The sequence below is a fragment of the Dermochelys coriacea genome, chromosome 2 (genome assembly GCF_009764565.3).
Source record: "Dermochelys coriacea isolate rDerCor1 chromosome 2, rDerCor1.pri.v4, whole genome shotgun sequence".
Classification (NCBI taxonomy): domain Eukaryota; kingdom Metazoa; phylum Chordata; order Testudines; family Dermochelyidae; genus Dermochelys; species Dermochelys coriacea.
In genome coordinates this window covers 237,629,992-237,653,804 of record NC_050069.1, presented here as the reverse complement: position 1 = coordinate 237,653,804, position 23,813 = coordinate 237,629,992, and the positions used below count along the sequence as shown (strand labels likewise).

General features: G+C 42.5%; 1 protein-coding gene across 1 annotated transcript in view; it reads right to left on the bottom strand.

Annotated features, from left to right (window-relative positions):
* LOC119850409 (amyloid beta precursor protein binding family B member 1 interacting protein) overlaps window positions 1–23,813 on the bottom strand; it is a 111,434-nt gene that overhangs the window by 2,243 nt on the left and 85,378 nt on the right. The window contains exons 11-13 of the mRNA XM_038388324.2: window positions 12,805–12,903; window positions 12,200–12,317; window positions 2,418–2,509 (exon numbers count right to left, since the gene is read on the bottom strand). Of these exons, the coding sequence (XP_038244252.1) occupies window positions 2,418–2,509; window positions 12,200–12,317; window positions 12,805–12,903 (309 nt within the window). The remainder of the gene's footprint in view (window positions 1–2,417; window positions 2,510–12,199; window positions 12,318–12,804; window positions 12,904–23,813) is intronic.

The window sequence follows — 23,813 nt, the reverse complement described above, 5'->3', positions numbered from 1 at the left end:
GTATTATAGTAAGACTATTTATGAACTAATGTTGCGAAGTGACATCATTTGAATTGGTATGGAAATGCATAAGCTGATTTCACTATTTCTCACTGTCACAGAATTAACTCCTTGTTGCAACAGAACACAGAACTCAAATGGTCTAACCAGGACTCCCCATCCTAGAAATCACAGTGAGCAGTTAGTGGCTGACCTTCAAATGAAGCCTTATACTATGGCCTCATCTGTGGGGTCCTCATTATGCACTTCGATGCTTGTGCACAGATGTGCTTGGTCCCTGAAGTGCATTATCTCCCTTCAGGTGACAGTATTCCGGTGGAAATTGACAGAGGTCAACAAAACAAGGATGATTTATTTCATAGTGATGCAGGAGGAACCTTGGGTGTGTAGTGCTGATAGGAGAAAAATGTGGTGTGTAAACTACAGAGTGGGTTGGGGTCCTTTGGGCCAGATGCTCAGCACCAAGGATATTTTGGTTTCCTTTCCCACAGCGGCCCATGAATCTTTGAAAGCTGCATTCTCACTGCAAAATACCTGTTTAGAACATTAATAGAGCCCCTTTGAGCACTGCCTAGCACAAAGAATAGTGTTGCAATGTCACAGTGGTTTCAATTAGTAAAACCTGTAAAGGAGCTTCCATGATGATCCAACCAGCTGCCCTTCCCTGAAAACATAAGATTTTTTTAAAAATCTCAATTGTGTGTGTTTATCCCCAGAAGTTAAAGGGAACAACAAACTAAATTTGCACAATGGAAGTCATCTGTGGTTCAGCAAAATTTTATATTTGTCTGCAGGGTGGGCTTTCCCATATAATATAACTTTCTGTGTGCTACAGATATTCTGTAATGCTAGGAGAAGCTTGCAATTCAGTTCTCTGTGGCAGAAGGTCATTACACTAAACGAAAAGTCCAGCTGAAGTTTGATTGAAAATTAAGCACAAAGTCAATCCTAGTAGCTACAAATTAATTAAATTAGTTGTGTTAAAGCTCATGGCAGACTCATCTATTCAAATTTGCTATGATTTTATGGCATAAAAAGCAAGTGTGGATTTTTTTTTTGCTTTCTTCCTTTACATAATATTTTATATTACCTTCTTGAGTCGTTGCTACTATATTTTTAGCTAATGTTAAAATAACAAGGAAGCTACATGTCGCCAATGGATAGTGACATTTAGTCACGACAGCCCTCAACAGGTGGAGCATGATACTCAAGGGTGCATTGTAACTCTGGAGTTACAATCCCTCTTAGAATCCAGGGAATGCTTGGAATGCTGCATTGTGCTGCCCTTGGTGTGGTTGGCTAACTTTGCAAGCTGATGTGAAGGGCAGTATGTGCCCTTGGAAGCACACAGTTGGTAGCAGTCCATGGTCTATATGGGGTGCAAAAAGGGGAAGACTAATTTTGCCCCTCCTGCATCAAAACTAGGGCTAGGGATAGTCTGCCCCTGTACATTCTTCTGCATTTGTGCCAGTAACATATACCTTTCCTCCACTTTCTCTCATAACAAAAATATGGCAAAAAAACCCCACAACCCATTAAGCTCTAGTCACACTCAGCCACAAATGTAACAGTCATACAACGGCTTTGATCACTTTTTTTTAAGGGAAAAAGGCGAAGCATCCATCAGCAATGTTAAGAAAAATAAAATAAAGGTTAGCAGTTCATTAGGCCTGTGTTTGCTTTGGCAGAATATTAGGTGAACTTTCATTCAAAATGTGATTACTAGGTCACATGCTAAGGATCAGTAAAGCCCCCTGGGCAAAATCTGAACATATTCTCTCCATATTTTTAGGTGACAGCTGCTAGCTGTTAACATTTACAAGTGCCCTACCTAAGCAGAAAGTGCTTTAACATCTATTCTTGTAAATCTGTGGAATCATTTCCTAGGATGAACACACAAGCCCACTACACATTCTCAGTCCCAGCTGTACAGAGATGGTGGGCAGAAATAAACACAAATGAAATATATTAATTGGAAGATAGATTGTAGTCAGCTCTGTGCTTTGTTCTAGAGCAATGAGCTACCATGGTGTGAAGTTCAAGACTTGAGTTTGGGCCTTCAGTCCCAGGCTGGTAGAAACTGTGAGCACAGCGCTTTTAGTAGGAGTGCCTAACAACCCCTGTGGTCAGTTAAAGAATGTTTTTTTAAAATGGGGATAGTTATACTGACCTCCTTCGTAAAGCACCTTGAGATCAGCTGATTTAAAATGCTGTCTTAAGAGCTTAGTATTTGTAATGGACTGTGTACCCCATCCTGGCTCTGAAAGAGTTAACTGAAACAGGAGGAGTCAGCCATCCACCTCCCCAAATGGCAAAACCAACACACTACCCCTTAATGCTCTAGTGCTTTGAAGGGACAGAGAGTGTGTGAGGTGAAATTTAGCTGTAGTGCCCCAACAGAAACCTCTGGTTTGTACCTTTGTCATCTCATTGTGTTTCTGGGCCTCCAAGCTGGCAGGAGGTATGCTCTGGAGAATCTGTCCATTTGCTTGAACAGTACCTGTTATGTCTCAAAAAGAGGAAGGAAAACGCAGGTGTATTGAATGTGCAGAATTAATCAGAACTCAAGCAATGAAGAATAAGAATTAACAAAAAAAACTGTTTGTTTTCCAGCAGGGTACAAAGAACTAGAATTCTCAAGACAGTAATTGAACTGTCATGGATTTTACTTCATCAAAAAGGACCATGCAGAGTTACAACATTGCCTTTTGCTTGTTTTCCACTTTTTTATTCAGTTCTGATTGACTTGCTGTGAAAAACAAGTGAAACCATTTCGTCAAATCAATGACCATACACATTTTACCCTTAAGTGCAACTGGCAATCCTAAAGGAAACAGTATTGCAAGGATTATCAGAGTGGAATTATCAGTGTCTCAAAAGGTGATGGAAGCATGAGGGTCTCTGGATTTGACTGGTGGAAAGGGGCCGAGTTAGGATGGCATAGAACTAGGGAAGAAGGTCTTTGGGCTTCAGGTTAAGCCAGGGTGGCATGTGGGTAGAGTTAAGGATGGTATTTTCTGACCTTTCATTGGTTAAATTCTTAATTACAGTGTAAAATTTTGCTAACGCTTTTAGTAGTGTTTAGTTTGAGAATTTAACTGTACAACAATACATTTTTTCCTGGATTTTTTTTAAATGGAGCTTGCTTAAGTTTAAAGACAAAAGTATAATCATTCTATATGGAAAAGGCTGTCAGATTTGAGGTCTTAGGATATTATGGATGGGGTCATCCCTTTAAATTAGTTGACATTAGCTGTCAATTAATCACAGTTAACTCACACAATTAACTAAAAAAAAATTAATCGCAATTAAAAAAAATTAATCACACTTATAACCATACAATACCAATTGACATTTATTAAATATTTTTGATGTTTTTCTACATTTTCAATATTGATTTCAATTACAACACAGGTTTCAGTGTAGCAGCCGTGTTAGTCTGTATCCGCAAAAAGAAAAGGAGTACTTGTGGCACCTTAGAGACTAACAAGTGTATTTGAGCATAAGCTTTCGTGAGCTACAGCTCACTTCATCGGATGCAAAAATACATGCATCTGATGAAGTGAGCTGTAGTTCACGAAAGCTTATGCTCAAATAAACTTGTTAGTCTCTAAGGTGTCACAAGTACTCCTTTTCTAATTACAATACAGAATACAAAGTGCACAGTGCTCACTTTATATTATTATTTTTGTTTACAAATATTTGCACTGTAAAAATGATAAACAAAAGAGAGTATTTTTCAATTCACCTCATACAAATACTGAAGTGCAATCTCTTTATCGTGAAAGTGTAATTTACAAATGCAGATTTTTTTTTTGGTTACATAACTGCACTCAAGAACTAAACCAGTGTAAAGCTTTAGTGCCTACAAGTTCACTCAGCCCTACTTCTTATTCTGCCAATTGCTAAGACAAACAAGTTTGTTTACATTGATGGGAGATAATGCTGCCTGCTTCTTATTTACAGTGTCACCTGAAAGTGAGAACAGGCATTCGCATGACACTTTTGTTGCAGGCGTTGCAAGGTATTTACATGCCAGATATGCTAAACATTCGTATGCCCCTTCCATGCTTCGCCTACCGTTCCAGAGGACATGCTTCCATGCTGATGATGCTCGTTAAAAAAAATGCGTCAATTAAATTTGTGACTGTACTCCTTGGGGGGAGAATTGTATGTCTCCTGCTCTGTTTTACCCGCATTCTGCATATATTTCATGTTATAGTTGTCTCAGATGATGACCCAGCACATGTTCGTTTAAGAACACTTTCACAGTAGATTTGACAAAATGCAAAGAAGGTACCAATGTGAGATTTCTAAAAACAGCTACAACACTCGAACCAAGGTTTAAGAATCTGAAGTGCCATCCAAAATCTGAGAGGGACGAGGTGTGGCGAATGCTTTTAGAAAAGCAACACTTTGATGCGGAAGCTACAGAAACCAAACAACCAAAAAAGAAAATCAACCTTCTGCTTGTGGCATCTGACTCAGACGATGAAAATGAACATGAGTCAGTCCGCACTGCTTTGGATTGTTATCAAGCAGAACCCATCATCACCATGGAAGTATGTCCTCTGGAATGGTCATTGAAGCATGAAGGGACATATGAATCTTTAGCGCATCTGGCACATAAATATCTTCCAACACCAGCTACAACAGTGCCATGCGAATGCCTGTTCTCACTTTCACTTGACATTGTAAACAAAAAGCAGGCAGCATTATTTCCTTCAAATTGTAACCAACCTTGATTGTCTGAGTAAATTGGCTGACCAAGAAGTAGGACTGAGTGGACTTCTAGGCTCTAAAGTTTTACATTGTTTTATTTTTGAGTGCACGTTTTTTGTACATAATTCTACCTTAGTAAGTTCAATTTTCGTAATAAAGAAATTGCACTACAGTTCTTGTATGAGGTGAACTGAAAAATACATTTTTTTAGTTTTTACAGTGCAAATATTTGTAATTAAAAATAAATATAAAGTGAGCACTGTAGACTTTGTATTCCATGTTGTAACTGAAATTAATCTATTTGAAAATGTAGTAAATATTCACAAATATTTAAAATAATTGGTATTCTATTGTTGTTTAACACCACGATTAATCGCAGTACATTTTTTTAATTGCTTGACAGCCCTATTTTTCATTATTAACTTAGTTCATAGCTCTGAATCTTTGTATTTTCTCTAGGAGGGAGTTATGGGAGGCTTGTGAAACTGAATACACTGTAGAGTAGTAAATGTTTGCTAGCTGACTAAATTAAAACCCTGGAAGAGTTTTGCATGCTATCAGTGTTGTGTAAGGGACTGTGTATAAATGTCAGTGTTGCTAAACCGAATGATGACAATACAGAGCTTGTGGTTACTAGAAAAAACAAACTATATAGTCTAGGATGGATTAAACGAACTCTCCAGTTTAATCTGGGGCCTTTGGAAACTGCAACATGTGAAAGAAGTAGACATACCTCCTTGATATCTGATGCATAAATTTCTGGACCTCAATAAATGGTCTAGTTTTCTTAGTGTAATGTACTATGCTGAGACCCAATGAAGATGGAAGAAAGGCCTTTCAGAGTTATAGCATCTTTATGGATTACATTTTTAGTTGAAGAAATAAGATACGATCTAAAATTTCCATATCCTGTGCTTACATCACGAGAAACATCAGTCACTGCTATTACTACAGCAGAGTCTCTAACAATGAAAGGCACAGAAAACTGACTGGAAAATAAGGACGTGATTCTCAGAAGTGCTCCCATTGAAGTTAAATGTAGTTGTGGATTCGCAGGCTCTAAATCTTCTAGAAAGTCTACATGATACTCTATGACAATGACAGGTTTCAGAGTAGCAGCTGTGTTAGTCTGTATCTGCAAAAAGAAAAGGAGTACTTGTGGCACCTTAGAGACTAACACATTTATTTTAGCATAAGCTTTCGTGAGCTACAGCTCACTTCATCGGATGCATTCAGGGGTCCGGGGCCACAAGCAGGTTCCAGGGGGTCCGCAAAGCAGAGCCAATATTAGTGTAGGTGGGGCCCAGGGCAGAAAGCCGAAGTCCTGCTATGTGGGGCAGAAGCCCAGGGCTTGAGCCCTGCCACCTGGGGCTGAAGCCTGAGCAACTTAGCTTCTCGGGGATCCCTGTGGCGTGGGGCCCCAGGCAATTGCCCTGCTTGCTACCCCCTAACACTGGCCCTGGCTTTTATATGCAGAAAAACAGTTGTTGTGGCAAAGGTGGGCTGTGGACTTTTTATAGCATGTTGGTGGGGGGCCTCAGAAAGAAAAAGGTTGAGAACCCCTGCCCTATGATAGTTATTTCTGCATCAGAAAGCACTGAACTGTGATTTCTTTCCTAACTGAAACCATGTAACTAGCTGGCCATAATTTATCTAACAGCCATTGTAAGACCTACAGAGCAGTTAAATGTGTGTCACTTTAACCACAGGAACAGTCAGTGAGAATACTTGTGCTCAAGTGCTTCTTGGATCAGGGTTTTAATGAGCACTGAATATCCTGCAATACATGTCTGAGCACAGATGTTTTTAGTCCTGGCATGTGCAAATAAAATTGCTGCATTTGTCCATTTAGCAAATAGGTCAGGGATGGGCAAACTTTTTGACCCGAAGGCCGCATCGGGGTTGCGAAACGATATGGAGGACCGGGTAAGGAAGGCTGTGCCTCCCAAGCAGTCTGCCCCCTGACTGCCCCTCTCAGAACCCCAGACCCATCCAACACCCCCTGCTCCTTGTCTCCTAACCGCCCCCCCGGGACCCCACCCCCTATGCAACCCCCCTGTTCCCTGTCCCCTGACTGCCCCAACCCCTATCCACACCCCCAACCCCTGACATGCCCCCCGGGACCCCTGACCCATCAACCCCCCCCCTTGTCCCCTGACTGCCTCCTTCTGGGACCCCTGTCCCTAACTGCCCCCCCAGGGCCCCCACCCCCTATCCAAACCCCCCTGCTCTCTGTCCTCCCCCCGGGACCCCACCCCTTATCCAACCCCCCCCACTCCCTGTCTCCTGACCACTCCGCCCCAAACCTCCACTCCATCCAACCGCCCCCATCCCCTGACTGCCCCACTGGACCTCCTGCCCCTTATCCAGCCTCCCCTCCTGCCACCCCCTTACTATGCCGGTGGCAGGACAGGCTTATTGGAAAGCCTGGGAGGTAGGCAGGCGCAAGCGGCATAGCTACAGGGGAGGAGGGGGCGCGGACTAGCCACTCTGGCCGGGAGGGGCTGGGCAGGACGGTCCCGTGGGCCGTAGTTTGCCCACCTCTGAAATAGGTGCTATGAATATGATGTGCAAAGTTCCAAGTATTAACAGTAAAGGACTTGATTAGAAGATTTACAGATCACACAGCTTTAACAAACAGAGAAGCAAGACCAAACTCTGCTGTGCCATTGACTTCACTAAGGCTACACATGAGGCAAGTCAGGGTAGAACTTGGCGTGTGGTCTCTGCTTTTATGTATTCATTGAAATAAATCTACTTAATTCCACGTGCCATGCTGATTATGGGCACTATATTCAATATTTGTTAGAAATTCAACAAGGAGCTTCCATAAGCAGATACAATCAATCATGTGGGCCACTAGGTACAAGTCAGTGGGTGCAAGCACCCTGCAGAGAGATTGGTGGAGCAGCTGGTATCCATAATCCAGCTGCTTAGCTGGGGGGACACATTTTCCCTACTTGGTGTGTGTAGTCTTTCCGTGAACGGCACTGAAGAACAATTCATAAACAGTGAGAGCTTTTGGGTCAGTCTGGTCAAAAATGTTTTAATCTCCAGTCCTACTGAACCTAGAAGGGGAGAGGGTGGATAGATGTAGGGCACTGTATCCTGGCCCTCTCCACACACTGGACATGTCTGGCAAAATGATATAATCAGGAAGTCAGGGAATAGCTGCCAATGCCTCCTGGCATTAATGGCTCTGTCTCTATTTTCCAAATGGCACAAGACTTAAGGGCACCATTTGGCACTTGATCCCCAACCTGCTATACAGAAGGACACCAGTGAAAATCCAGAGTAATTCCATGCTGTCTTCTCTTTAATTTTGTTTTATAGTCTTTCCAATGTTCAAACAAAATTATCAACAGTTTTTTAAATTGGCAAATTTTTGTCCAAAATAGAATACAAAATGTCCTGTATAGCAACAGGCCTCTTGCACAGGGAACAGCAGCAGCCGTGGTCTTTTGAACACCCTGATGTACTGGCAAAACTATACACTGTGTGTTCAACCATATGAAGATTAATGTAGCAAGACAGAGATGAAAACAACATATTGCATGATATTACTTTGGCACAAAGGACCCTTAAAAAACCACAGACTCTACAGTTTGGGTGTTTGCAGATACCTCAACTGTTGGCCACAGCTTTCTGATCACCATACATGCTACAAATGAGATGTGAGAACAGGAAGCTCCACCTGCCATCTGAGCAATGCTTCAGCGGTTATTGAGGCTGATTAAACAAAACTCCCTCTCGTGTTAGTGCAGGATTGTAGAGTGCTGCTATTAATTCCAGCCAATATTGTTAATGGCAGTTTGAAAAAATATTCAGCCGCATTTTAGAATGTCAGCCAGCAGCTGCTCATTGTTAGACATTCCAAATGATAAAAAGGAAGGGGGGCGGGGGGAGACTAAGGTCTGGCCACATCTAATTAGCTGTATTTTATGTTGGGCTAGTGCAGTGGTCCCCAACCTCTCTGTTGCAATAACATATTCATGTTTCCAGAAGAGAGTGTGGCGGGCGCCGGACGACCAGCCACCAAAATGGTGGCATTTCAGCAGCGACGCTTCTTGGCGTTGCTGTTTCTGGGCGGCATTTCGGCGGCTGGTTGTTCAGCGGCCGCACTCCTCAGTGCCGGATTGTCCATAGGTGGGCGCGCTCCCTTGTCTCTGTAGGCGGGCACACATAAATGCCCCGGCAGGCGCCATGGCACCCACGGGCACCGTGTTGGGGACCACTGGCCTCGTGTGATAGATGCTAGCAGAGTGTATGTATAGTTCCAATAAACTACCTGCACTAGAATGTTAATAACCGTCAATCAGTAAGTCTACAGTGATATCAGTTAATAACATCTTTCAACAGGTATAGACCATTTAATATGAGCCATTCTTTCAAATTAATAGGCAGTAGAAGTGTTAGCTTGATTTACTGCTTCTATTCTATTTTTGAACATGTTATAATGTATGAAATTAATCAGTATCAGCATTGTAGATCATTTGTATTTTGATTGTGTTCCACTGTGTGTTTGTTTGTGTATATAATTTGCATACACACATCCATATAAATATAAAAACCCCCTCCCATGATTTAAAATCCCTGAGTACCCCTGGCTCCTACTGATCATAATTTAAAATTATCAAAGCTTCTCCCCCTCACACACATTAAGGTTCCATGTATAGTCTAGAACTGTGGTTTTCAAACTTCTTTTGTGGTGACCCAGTTGAAGAAAATTGTTGATGCCTGTGACCCAATGGAGCTGGGGATGATCGGTTTGGAGTGTGGGAGGGGCTCAAGGCTGGAGCAGGGGGTTGGGGTGCAAGGGTGAGGGCTCCAGGGTGGAGCCGGGAATGAGGGGTCCTGAGTGTGGGAGGGGGCTCTGGGCTAGGGCAGGAGGTTGGGGTGCAGGAGGGGGTCAGAGCTCTGGGCTGGGGGTACAGGCTTTGGAGTGGGGCCAGGGATGAGGGGTTTGGGGTGCAGGAAGGGGCTCTGGGCTGGGGTAGGGAGTTGGGGTGCAAAAGGAGGTCAGGGCTCTGGGCTGGGGGTGCAGGCTCGAATGGGGCCAGGGATGAGGGATTTGGAGTGCAAGAATGGGATCCAGGTTGGGGGTGGGGGCTCAAGGCTGGGGCAGGGGGTTGGGGCACGGGGTTGCGGTGCGGGCTTACTTTGGGTGGCTCCCGGTCAGCGGCGCAGTGGTGGTGCTAAGGAAGGCTTCCTTCCTGCCCTGGCACCATGGACCATGCTGTGCCCAGAAGCGGCCAGCAGCAGGTCTGTCTCCTAGGTGGAGGCATGCAAGCGGCTCCGTGCGGCTCTCGCCTGCAGGCATCGCCTCCCTCCCCCAGCTCCCATTGGCTGGTTCTTGGCCAATGGGAGTGTGGAGCCAGTGCTCGGGGCGGGGGCAGTATGTGGAGCCCTGCAGCCCCCCTGCCTAGTAGCCGAACCTGATGCTTGCCGCTTCCAGGGCACAGTGCGGTGTCAGAACAGTTAAGAATTAGCCTGCCTTAGCCATGCAGCACCTCTGATGGGACTTTTAATGGTCTGGTCAGCAGTGCTGACCAGAGTCGCGAGTGACCCAGTGCCTTACATTCTGCAACCCAGTAATGGCTCACAACCTGTAGTTTCAAAACCACTGGTCTAGAAGACAGCTATCCTTCTGCTGTGAGAGACACGCAGTGTGTTGTGTGATCACCTATTATGACCTATGCCTAGATTCTTGTCAATGGTCAAAATTATAGACGTGCATATGCTCAAGTAAGCCCTGCTCCTGTTCTGGGATCTGCTAGCATGGATTCCTGCACTTGTGTGGAAACCTACTGAAGTCAGTCGCTCCCCATCACAACATCAAACCTGAGTCAATCCGCCACCCCTCCAGAAGCCGTCCTATGCCTCTCAAATGGAGCAGCTGGCAGGGAGTTCCCTTTGACTTTGGAACTCAGTCCCTTTGCTGGTCGCCAGGAACCTGAACTTTTCCAGGCATGCTGCTCCCCCAAGGCATTTGGGGCGAGGGCAGGTAAGGTCTGGGGAAGGTATCTGGAGAATTCTGGAGTGGGATGATTTTATTTAGTTAGTTAGTTTTGTGATGGGGGAATGTGGAAGGTGACAATACTTGTGGGGTGGGGACAGTTTGTTTAATTTGATTTTAACTAGTTTTAAAGGCATTGGGTATCTTAATTATTTAAAGGGGCCCAGAACACTTTTCGTAACAAAATATATTTCAAATGTGTGAAGTAAAAATAGTTATGCAGGTAACTATTATTGTCATACCCTGTTATGCCTCTTCAGCAAAATTCTTCAGGGTACACCCTCCAGCTTTGGGGGGCTCACCTATGTCAATGAGATCCCCAGGAGTCAGAGGTTGGCTTGTTTTTTGGGTTTTTTTGCTTTGGTTTGGGTATTTTGAGGAAAATTAAAAGCACAAAGATGGGTGTGGGGAGTGGGAAGCCCAGGAGGAAGGGTGGTTGGGTGCTGCCACTAAGGGGTGGCAGGTCCATGTGTGTGTGAATTGCAGAGTGATACCCCCCTGCCCCCCCCTGCAGCAGTCGCTCCTGGCCCATAGGGACAGCTAACCTCAATTTTCCCCACTTGAGGCATTGTGACCTGGCCCCGGTACACAGGGGCCCTGCCTCTCTGACAGCAGGGCAGCCAGGCCAAATCTGAGTGGCACTGTGACCTCGTCCTTGGTGCATGGGATCACAATGCCCAGCATGGAAAGCCGAGCCCAGCCAGCTCCCTGGGACAGGAGCTACTTCAGCTGGAACATATTCTGGCTTTCTTGCATTTTGTCTCCACACCCCCCTCCCCCCCAAACACACTTTTAATGTCTTGTGACCCTTTGTACCCTCACAATCCCCTGAGCCCTCCACAGTCTGGGAAATGCTGCTCTACAGTTATAAATGGGCAACAGAAAGCAACAGATCTACTAACAGATGTAAATTTAGAAATTACCCCCACGCTCCCCCCTTGTGACCGTGCTGTAGTGAAGATGAGTTTGCTAAAGACTGGGGCCTCTTGTCCCACGTTGTGATGGAAATAGTGTTCTCTTCCTTATCTCATTCTGATTTTTAGATAGAGTGGCTCACTGCTGTCCTGATCACTTCTTGGAGTGACCACAGCATCATCCTCAGAAAAGCCCACTGGAGCAAACGTTCCAAGAGTGACAGTGTAGAGATGATGAACATGTCTTTCTCTGAATGAGAGACTACAGGATCTTGGACATTTAGTCAAGATGAGACATAGTGAAGGGAAACCTATATATGGAAGCCACGAAAAAAGCCTTCTATTCAATGTGCCAGGAATGCATGTAAACTCTATTCTGCTCTGGGTGACTTATGTTCAAAGATGTGAATTTATTTCCTGTAGCAGTATCTCATAGCTAAGGGTTACAATTGCGGGCCAGAACAAAAAGTCTTATTACTAAGCTTATGGGACAGAAAATCCTCAGCACTCTTGCCTAAGGTTTAATCATGTCCAACAGTGTAAATACCTGTCAAGGATGATCCTGCAGTGACAGCTGGTTTCACAGTCGCCAGGTTTGCCCATCCAGAGGCCAAGCTGGCCCTCTGTACTGCACGTTTGTAGTTATCATACAGTATCTTGCCATACTGGGGAAATAAAGCGCACCTTTAATCCTGGAGCAGAGTCAATGCAACTGTCTGCATGTCCAAACACACATTTGCTGTGAGCTGCATTTTTTTGAACCCTTTCCCAAATTTTGTTAGAAAGCAGCTATTTCTACAAACAGTGAGCCTGAATCTGTACTGGGACATGCCAGGGAGAATTCCTGCACCTGCACAGAGTCTATTGATCCCTGCACCCTATTGATTTCAATGGGATTCTGCCCTAGGATCCACTCAATGCAAGATAAGTGCTTAAAATAATACTATAGCACCGTATGGGTCAAAGCACTTTGTAAAGGGGCAACGGGGAAGCCTGAAGGATGTCTATTTGATGTCATCCCACAGCAAGAAACAGTGGCAGTTACAGAAGCTAGGATCAAGCCACTTACTGGATGCACTGAGCCTTGATGACAGCCAGTTAGTTGAGGGAGTTGGGACATGGGGGAGAGAAGAAAATTGTCTTTATTCTCACCTTGGCAATTCTGATTCCTGTTATCCACTGCTGTAGAGTCCATTGGTCATCACAGCATAAATACTTGCTATATTGTGACTCCTTTTGAATCTGGGGATGCTGGAATGAATAATTCTTGCAGTTAGAAACCTACATATATCAGGCAAAATGTAAAAAAGTCAAAGCCCCATATGGTGATTGCAATGGGAACACTGCCTTTCTAGAGCATGTTAACATGAAGATGACAATTATCAGTGTGTAAAAAATGAAATCACAAACTGCAGCATGTAGGGATTTGTAGCATTTGCTTATAACAAATGTAACAGGTTGTAAGAGATGTCTGCAATGTAAATACCTGAGTTTTAGAAAGCTAAAATGTGACCTACCGGTCAATAAAGTCTAGAAATGTCATGGTTCAGTGCCTAGCGCTCAATATGTAAACAGAGGAAGTCTGTTGCAATCTGTAACACATCCCGCCTGAAAATACAACATGATTATCATTTCTAAAGAGCATATTCAATTTGGATAAGCACAGATCTTCAGCTGAAACAGATTTTTGTCTTTAGACTCATAGTCTTCCTATGAGTTAGCTCTATGCTATTACTCCAAGTTTTTGTTCTATGCCCCTTTATCTGTTATACCTCTCACCAACATGGGTGCAAAATTTCATCCTATTGTAACTATAGGATTATACATAATGCAACACCACCAAAAGTAATCACTTTTTCCAGAACACTTAAATTCTTTGATTCTTAATAAATGGACACAAATCAGACATCAAGAATTATAACATTCAAAAACCAGTCGGAGAACACTTCAGTCTTTCCGGTCATTCGATTACAGACCTGAGGGTGGCTATCCTTCAACAAAAAAACTTCAAAAACAGACTCCAACGAGAGACTGCTGAATTGGAATTAATTTGCAAACTGGATACAATTAACTTAGGCTTGAATAGAGACTGGGAATGGATGAGTCATTACACAAAGTAAAACTATTTCCCCATGTTATTTCTCCCACCCCACCCCACCCCACCCCACCCCCCACTGTTCCTCAGATGTTCTTGTTAACTGCTGGAAATAGCCTACCTTGCTTGTCACCATGAAAGGTTTTCCTCCCCCCGCCCCCCCGCTGCTGGTGATGGCTCATCTTAAGTGATCATTCTCCTTACAGTGTGTATGATAAAACCCATTGTTTCATGTTCTCTGTGTGTGTATATAAATCTCCCCACTGTATTTTCCACCAAATGCATACAATGAAGTGAGCTGTAGCTCACAAAAGCTTATGCTCAAATAAATTTGTTAGTCTCTAAGGTGCCACAAGTACTCCTTTTCTTTTTGCAAATACAGACTAACACGGCTGCTACTCTGAAACCTGAACTGGTTCTGGAACTCTTACTGCTACTGCTCAACACTGATATATCCCTACAGTTCAGAGTCTGCTACAAATTTCAGTCAGACTGCTTGCCTGAAAATTGCACCTGCTGATTTTAGATTTTGAAGGAACTAGCCTTCAATGCTACAGTAGAGTAGGACGTAAACCTGGGCAGCTCTGAAATTCTAGGGCAGGAGATTTCTGCTACCATCTATGGGTGAACAAGGAGACGAGACAGGATGAGCAGACCTTACGTTATCCATCTGCCCTCCCAGTGTGAATTTTAATTAATTTTAACCAAAACAACCAAAGTGCTACATGTAGGAGGAGATTAAATGTTATCCTAGTGTGTGACAAAAGGGCATAAAACTGTACTTAATATGCCCTGATAGGAGTTGCTATAACCCAAACTATTGCACAGCTGGGCAGTACAGCTGGTCACACAGGGTTCTTACCTTGTGATAAGTAAATTTCTTGTGGCCAGGACTGTGCTCCAGGGTCCTTTGTCACTAGGGTGACCAGATGTCCCAATTTTATAGGCACAGTCCCAATTTTGGGGTCTTTTTCTTATATGGGCTCCTATTACCCCCTACCCCCAACCCAATAGTTCATACTTGCTGTCTGGTCACCCTATTTGTCACTGAACCTCTTCCATAGTGCAATGATAGAACTGAGTTCACTCTCATAAGGACCTACGTCTGGCACCTACATAGCACCTCTAGAGCAGCAGTCACTATTGCTGGGTTTGGAGTCCGACGACCTGCATCCTGATAAGATATGATGCAGAGGTAGTACTAAAGCAGTACTTCCTTCTTGAGGCCAGAGATGAGCCTGCCTGACTACACTCCAGGACTAACCACTGACCAAAAAACCCCCAAAACCCATGAGTGGGTGGGGTATATGGGGTGCACTAGTGAGAAAGTGAGGTGTTAAAGGGACATATGTCCATCGGGTGTTCACATCAGCAGGTGGGGAAACTGAGGCAAAGGATTACTGCCAAAGAGACTGTGGGTGAGTGTTTTACCTACTACGCATATAAACATATGAGTAACTTGTTGAGTTTCCCCAAATTAATGCTGTATTCCTTTCCCCCAATAACATTTTCTTTGTTTTATACAAAAAGTTGGTGCATGTCAGAGGGGAAGTATTGCCAGTTAAGGGTGCACAGAGGCAATATTTAGTTTTCCCAGTTTTCTGGGTAGGGGTTCAAGCTTGTGGTAGTATTGGTTAATTCTAGGAAGAACCCCTAGATATTTGAACCTGGCCATTTTTGCTGCTGACAACTGCTGACAAAAGAGTTACAAAGACATTATCACGGGCTTATTTCACTGCTTTTATCCAAGTGCACTGTTGGTTGTTTATCCTGGGGAACTCCGACTCAGAACATCCAAGGTCCAATTCAGTTTCCTGGTGTGAAAAACATCTCCAGACCAGAGCCCCTCTCATACAGAGGGGCTAGAATGGGCATATGGATAATTTCAATTCCTGATGCTTGTTTCACAAGATACCAGGGAATTTTTGATCTGACTTGTAATATTCCGTTCAGTCCAGCAGATGGCATCAAATACTTTTCAAAGGTTTTATAGCACTGGCGGATGATGATGCAATCAAATGGCCCTGCACACTGCACATAAGATGAGAGTGTCCTCTCTTCCCACCAAAATGAACAGCAGTTTGACGATCCTGTGAGTCTCCCTCAGTTTTTCAAATACCACATTTAATATCGCTTGTAAGAACTTCATGAAAGGAAATTTGTACTTAACCCAAATAACTTGGAAAAACACTGGGAGAAGCTTGCTCACTGGAGTCAACAATGCTGAAAAGGAAGTAGCATGACTGCCAGCTAAGCATTGCCGTAGTTTAGGGGGGATGAAGAGCCATACTGTTCAAGAGAACTGAGAGAGACTCAGCCTCAAGAATGCCTCACAGCATTACCCAGCACACACACCTCCAGGCTCAGTGCACACTGTATTTCGGAAAGCTCACTGCAATGATCAGTTGGCAAAGCAAAAACGTCTTTCTTCTCTGAAGAGGTTTATTTCCCTTTTCCTTGGAAACTTCCAGCAATCAAGTGAATTATAAAGGACAACAATTCAAAAAGCAGCTTCTAAGAAGCCATGGCTCCAGTGAAAAGTGATAACATCCAAGCAAACTCCAAAGAAGAAAAAAGGGAATTCAGGCTTTATGTTAAAAGCCACAAAAACCCACTCTGCTAATATAGGGCCTAAAAAATAATCTATAACAGATTTTATTACATTTCAATGCACTATGTTTCTATAGCACTTCTCCCATAGATCTCACAGTGCTTAATAAAAGTGAGGAGGTAGTATTAGCACCATTTTACAGATGGGGAAACTGAAGCACATATTGGCTCAGGGCCTGATTTTCAGAAGTGTTGAAATTCCACATGAAATCAGAGAGAGCTGCAGGTTCTCCCTTTGAAAATTAGGCCTTTCAGGGACTTGCCAAAGGTCAGCCAGAAAACCAGTAAAAGGGTCAGGAATAGAACCTAGGCCCTGACCCTCAGTTCTCCACTCCAACCCTTTGGCTTCTTTCCAAGTGTCATGTAACACACTGTGTCCCTCCCAAGCATAATTTGTATAGATAAAGAATAAGGAAACACTTGAATATAAAGACCTTATTTTTCAAGAAGCCTAGCAAAACCAAAAACGTTGTGTGCAGATGAATTTAAAGTATAAAGTAAACCTTATGCCTACAGAAAACAAAATAGAACACACTGAAAGCCTACAGTGAAATAGGAACTGAAAGATGTGGTTCCTATGGCTTGTGTCTAATGCCTAAATGTACATACATATGTATGCACCTGTGTGTGTGTGTGCGTGAGAGAGAGAGAGAGAATCTCTCAATAACATGTTATCTTTCTTCATCTTCTTCCAACCATGAAAATGAAAAGTAAGCTATAGATATATTCAGGTATCTCATTGACTTCCTTGCCCAAAACTCTGTAAAGCTAGTTACTTATCCAAAGTTTCTGGGAGGTGATACTGTCTACAAAACTGAGCACTGATCCACAAACTGATGGCTTTGGAGTTAGGCCAGAAATGCCAGAAGTGGCTATTGATTTTGGGTACCTTTGTGTTTTTTAGGTGCCCATTTTGATATCCCTTGCAGAGTGGTTTTCAGAAATGCTGAGCATCTGCTACAACTGAAATCAATGGAAATGGTGGGTGCTCAACACTTTGGAAAATCAACCCAAAAGTATCAAGTTGGACACCCAGAAAACTGAGATAAAAGTGTGGCTAATTGCTTCTAAATTCAGTTACATCCTGACTCCGCATATTCCCTGCAACCAGAATACCAGCCTGGAGGCTTGCCTGATTTACCTAAAATGTGCAGAGAATCTGCTTATCTAAAACAATGACTGCATCGCCATAAAGGTAATTCTGCTTCTGACCTACACTTCCCAAGTGACTGAAGCAATAGTTTTGGTTTAGCTATTTTTTAAAAAAATCAATAGTTACTGTTAACTAAATAGAATACCTATTCAGAGAAAAGAAAAAGCATTTATTATATCCCTTCCCTCCTTCTGTCTCTATATTGTTTTGGCACTAATCCTGCAAATACTTACACACTTACTTAGATTGTGAGCTCTTCAGTGCAGGGCCCTGTTTCCCTACATCTCTGAAACAGCTTACTGATAAATAAATAATCTTTTTACATTTGCTTTCTTCAGGTTACTGGTGGAGGCCTGATTTTAATTTAAATACTCACCTGAAATGTTGATTCTAAAGGATTAAGTTGTTTCAGGTGAAAAGAAAAAAATGCTCTCTTGTTCTGTGTCCTTTTCATTTCCTTTCTATGACTTTCTTATATCATCCTATCTCTCAAATGCACTTACTTCTCACTTTTACATTTTTAAAAGGGTGTCCTACAGAGTGTATACTTTATAGGCATCTGTGAGGGGATATGTTCGGTGTGGGAGAGGAGAGAACCAGCAGTGGGCCAAACTAAGAACCAAATTATCTGCTGGAGTAACTCCATTATAGAAATTGAGCTGAGAATTTGGCCCTAAAACTCTTGGGAACATTAGAGATCTGAGAGAGACATGGCAGACTCCAGAGATAACAAGAAAGCTTAGCTAGATGGGCTACAAGGGAAAATGTACCCAGCTGCAGAAATGGAGTATGATGATGCCCTTGTCTCAGTTTATCCCCAGGAAACCATTTTGTTTCATCCTAGATTAATTCAGCATTATGCCCCATTACCTTCAGATTACTCAAGCAAAACCAGCACCAATAAACCATAATTAAATTCACTCAGTCACAGACACATCAGATTGACTAAACCAATCAATTTGCATACAGATTACCTTGCTATTTGTCTGCTTTGAAGGATTTTTCATCATGGCATGAGATAACCGGCTCCAGGACTGGTAAATACACACACACACACACACACAATAATCTATAATGTTCAAAGTTTCTGTTAAAAGAAAAGGAGTACTTGTGGCACCTTAGAGACTAACAAATTTATTAGAGCAAAGCTTATGCTCTAATAAATTTGTTAGTCTCTAAGGTGCCACAAGTACTCCTTTTCTTTTTGCGAATACAGACTAACACGGCTGCTACTCTGAAAAAAGTTTCTGTTAAATACAATGGAAAATTTCACCAAGGAGATGAACTGACCCTTCTTGCCAAAGTGGGTTCCTCTGACTTTGGAATGGTGTCAGCTAGGGCTGTTGATTAATCACAGTTAACTCACATGATTAACTCAAAAAATTAATTGTGATAAAAAAGTAATCGTGATTAATCGCACTGTTAAACAATAGAATACCAATTGAAATTTATTAAATATTGTGACGGGGAAAGGCCAGATGGCTATAGAAAAGTAGTGGGAGATGGATATATTAGCTCCAGGCTAAACAAATCCCTGGTATCAGGATAAGTGAAATGGCAGCTGCTCCACGTCAATTAAGACACCTGGGGCCAATTAAGAACTTTCCAGAAGGCAGGGAGAAGGCTAGGTTGATTGGGACACCTGAAGCCAATCAGGGGCTAGCTGTAATTAGTTAAAAGCCTCCCAGTTAGTCAGGTGGGTGTGCATGTCAGGAGCTGTGGGAAGAAGTTGTGCTGTTGGAGAGGCTGAGTAGTACACATCATATCAGGCACAAGGAAGGAGGCCCTGAGGTAAGGGTGAAGTGGAGCTTGAGGAAGTGAGGGCTGCTGTGGGGAAAGCAGCCCAGGGAATTGTACATGTCATGTTTCTAAAAGATCAGCTACCATAGCTGATACTATTAGGGTCCCTGGGCTGGAGCCCGGAGTAGAGGTTGGGCCTGGGCTCCCCTCCCTCCTTTGCCCCCTGATTAATCACTGAGACTGGGAGACAACAGAGACTGTGCAAGGAAGGATAACTTCTCCTCACCTCCCTCGCTGGCTTATGATGAAAATGGCTCAGTAGACTGTGTCTCTAGAGAGAGAAGGGTTATGTGGAGGGTCACAGTGAGCCTCTGAGGCTAGCGAAATCTGCCAGGAAACACGGGACCCACGGAGGCAAGGACAGAGCTTTGTCACAATATTTTTGGATGTTTTTCTACATTTTCAAATGTATTGATTTCCATTACAACACAGAATACAAAGTGCACAGTGCTCACTTTATATTTTTTATTACAAATATTTGCTCTGTACAAATGATAAACAAAAGAAATAGTATTTTTCAGTTAATCTCATACGAGTACTCTACACTCTTTATCATGAAAAGGTAATTTACAAATGTAGGGTTTTTATTGTTACATAACTGCACTCAGAAACAAAACAATGTAAATCTTTAGAGCCTACAAGTCCACTCAGAACTACTTCTTGTTCAGCCAATTGCTCAGACAAACAAGTTTGTTTACATTCGTGGAAGATACTTCTGCCTGCTTCTTATTTACAGTGTCACTTGAAAGTGAGAACAGATTTTAGCATGGCACTTTTGTAGCTGGTGTTGCAAAGTATTTATGTGCCAGATATGCTAAACATTCGTATGCCCCTTCATGCTTCGGCCACCATTCCAGAGAACATGCTTCCATGCTGATAATGCTCATTAAAAAATTAATTCATTAATTACATTTGTGACTGAACTTCTTGGGGGGGAGAATTGTGTGTCTCCTGTTCTGTTTTACCCACATTTTGCCATATATTTCATGTCATAACAGTCTCAGATTATGACCCAGCACGTTTGTTTTAAGAACACTTTCACAGGAGATTTGACAAAATGCAAAGAAGGTACCAATGTAAGATTTCTAAAAAATAGCTACAGCACTCGACCCAAGGTTTAAGAATCTGAAGTGCCATCCAAAATTTGAGAGGGATGAGCCAGGTGTGGAGCATGCTTTCAGAAGTCTTAATAGAGCAACACTCGGATATGGAAAATACAGAATTTGAGCCACTAAAAAAGAAAATCAACCTTCTGCTGGTGACATCTGACTCAGATGATGAAAATGAACATGCGTCAGTCCGCTCTGCTTTGGATCATTATCAAGCAGAACCCTCATTAGCATGGAAACGTCCTCTGGAATAGTAGTTGAAACATGAAGGGACATATGAATCTTTAGCGCATCCGGCACATAAATATCCTGCTATGCCGGTTACAACAGTGCCATGCGAATACTTGTTCTCACTTGCAGGTGACATTGTAAACAGAAGCGGGCAGCTTTATCTCCTGCAAATTGTAACCAAACTTGTTTGTCTGAGCGATTGGCTGAAATAGGACTGAGTGGACTTGTAGGCTCTGAAGTTTTATATTGTTTTGATTTGAATGCAATTTTTTTTGTACATAATTCTGTATTTGTAAGTTCAACTTTCATGATAAAGAGATTGTATTACAGTATTTGTATGAGGTGAATTGAAAACTACTATTCTGTTTTTTTACAGTGCAAATATTTGTAATAAAAAATATAAAGTGAGCACTGTACACTTTGTATTCTGTATTGTAATTGAAATAATTATCTTTGAAAATGTAGAAAACATCCCAAGATATTTAAATAATTGGTATTCTATTATTTTTTAACAGGGTTATTAATTGTGATTAATTTTTTTAATTGCATGATTAATCATGATTACTTTTTTAAAATCGCTTACAGCCTTAGTTTCAACCTAGCAGTACAAAATGAATGATGATGTACATGCTGTTTCCAATGCAATTCCCAGATAACGTAATAAGAGAGCCATATTTTAGGGACAGCTGCTTTTATATTTATATTGTATAGGTGCTATCCCACATGGTGCTGGACAGTCTTGGCTTGTGCACTCACTACAAGTGTGAGAGAACTTTTTCCAGTGGTTGCTGAAAATTGACTTCCTGGAGAAGTATGAGCAGAAGTTTTTGCTTCCACTTCATTTCTGAGTAGCCAGAGCTGTCAACAAAAGCGGGTGGTTTGGAAAGCTGTGCTACTATGGGGTTTGTTCTTTCTGCCACGTTCTGCATGACAATAGGAGAGGTATCCTCATTTGGATACAGGTTTGAATGAAATGTTTCTTTCCAGCTGGCTGTGCATCCCTTTTCTCGTCTGTACTGGAGATCAGGAGAGCTTCCTTGGACCGTACCATTAGTGTTCTGTCATATGCATGGGCGGCCAGAGGCTGTTTTATTATTGTTGGATTCTTTGGAGAGGGACTGCTAACACCAGCACCCTGCCTTTGATATGAAAGGAGAGCCAAGGATTAGAACTAAAATGTGCAATACCCCCATTTGGCCTCAAAAGGGAAAAGGTCTGACATTAAGATAAAGGCTGGTGCCTTTAAATTTTGACCTGTGTTAAGTAATGGTTAGTTGAGCAAGATGGAATTATCTGCATGCTTAGACGTGCAGCTCCTCCAAGGTTTGCCTCCTTCTAAGGTTTTATTTTTTAATAGGTTGTGTTGTTCTTATGTGTAACTTTTCCTTTAAGGAACGACAGAGGCCTGATGGGAGGCCTGGTTCACACGTAAAAGGCCTGTTCCAGTGGTTAGTCTCATTTTATTGAGAGTTATGACCCAGCATAGGCCAAGTGGGTAAGAGGAGAAAAAAAAAATCTTTCAAGCTGTATGGTTTCTCAAATGCCTGAGGATACACACTGACTCTACCCATAAGCCTGGGCAGAGCCCTTTCCCTACCCTGCACTATCTTCCTAGGGTTCCAAAAGACATTAGTTCCAGTTTACTGCTCAGGAATTGATAGAGGCAGCTCAATGTGACTTCAGCTTTCTGGTAGATGCTGATTAGCCACCTGGGTTCCTTTCAGTTAGACAAGCCCAGCTGGGTTTGTCTCTGTCTAATAGTAGTGGGCATTAGGAAGTAGCTATTTGTTCCATCGCCTCAGACTCTTTCTGAATCATTCTGATTGGAAACTTCTGAATAAGCTAAACAAAATGTTCTCTCTTTCATTAGAAGACACTGAGCAGTGCTCTTGAGAAACCTCTAAATACTGGTCAACTAGCTTTTACCTTCATTACTCCTGAGGTATCTTGATGGTTCAAATGGAAAAAAAATATCACTGAAAGGAACAGCTTCCTCTGTGCTCAGGGCTAAAGCATGTTTAATGCAGCAGTTTAATGCAAAAAGTCGGGAAGCTGCATTCACAACTCATCACTGTTCTATCCGAAAAGATTCTCTGAACATAAGCGGTTATAATTAAAGGGGCACATCCTCCTTTGATAGAATTCCCACCTTCCCTTTCCAGAAACACTTTACAATCCTACACATACACACAGGAACATGGTAAGAAACTCTGTTCCTTGCCTTAATCGTCTCTTGAGATCCTTTCCATCCCTAAAGAAACATGAGATCATAAAATAAAAGAAAGCAAGATTTCTTTCAGGGTATACTTCATCACATTGATATTGTGGGGGAGGATCTCTGGAGTCAGGTACTAGTTCTGTTGCTTGGATCTAGTCATCTGGTAAGATGGCTCAATGATGTTTTGGGGTTGTTTTTTGGGTGGGGGTAGGGTGTATGTATGTGGTTTCTTCAAAATTAACATTCATGTTGTTTTATGTAGCTTTATCACAGGCTGTTCTGTTAACCATTCACCTCCTTTGCATGAACAATGGGCCCTTTCAATATCTTTGAAGTATGTGTGAGCATAAACTTAAAAGGTGCGGGTGTGAAATCAATATGGTAGCCCATATCTTAGTCTTACTAAAATGAGGTCTGGAGGAATCAATTATCCAAAAAATAGTCTCCTTTCGCTTACAAGTTAATTCCACTGTCATCCTTGCACCTGAATATATGCACAAGACTATTCCTTTCCATTAGTTCATCTTGGACACTCAGTCACAGAATGAAGGACATCTCATGTTGTGATTAGTCAGTGATGACTCTCTAAGATGGTTTGTTCTCCTTTGGCAACTCAGTACAAGTTGCCCCGTGCAGGATAATCTCACCTAGAACATTTGCACATTAAAACTAAACCAAATTGGGAGATGAGCAATTCACCAGTATAAACTTTGTGACAGCTCTACTCCTATCTTCACACTTTGATATGTCACCAGCATCCACTTAACCTAAAAACAGCCCAACAGTCAACCACAATTCTAGACACTGTTAGAAATGTTACACTTCTGCTCACAGCAGGAGTATATGGAGGCTCGTAGAACAGAGAATGCACTTGTTTAGGCTTGTCCCTAGGTCTTACAGACAGTGAGAGATAAGGAAGAGCTACATGCAACAGGACCAGAGTTA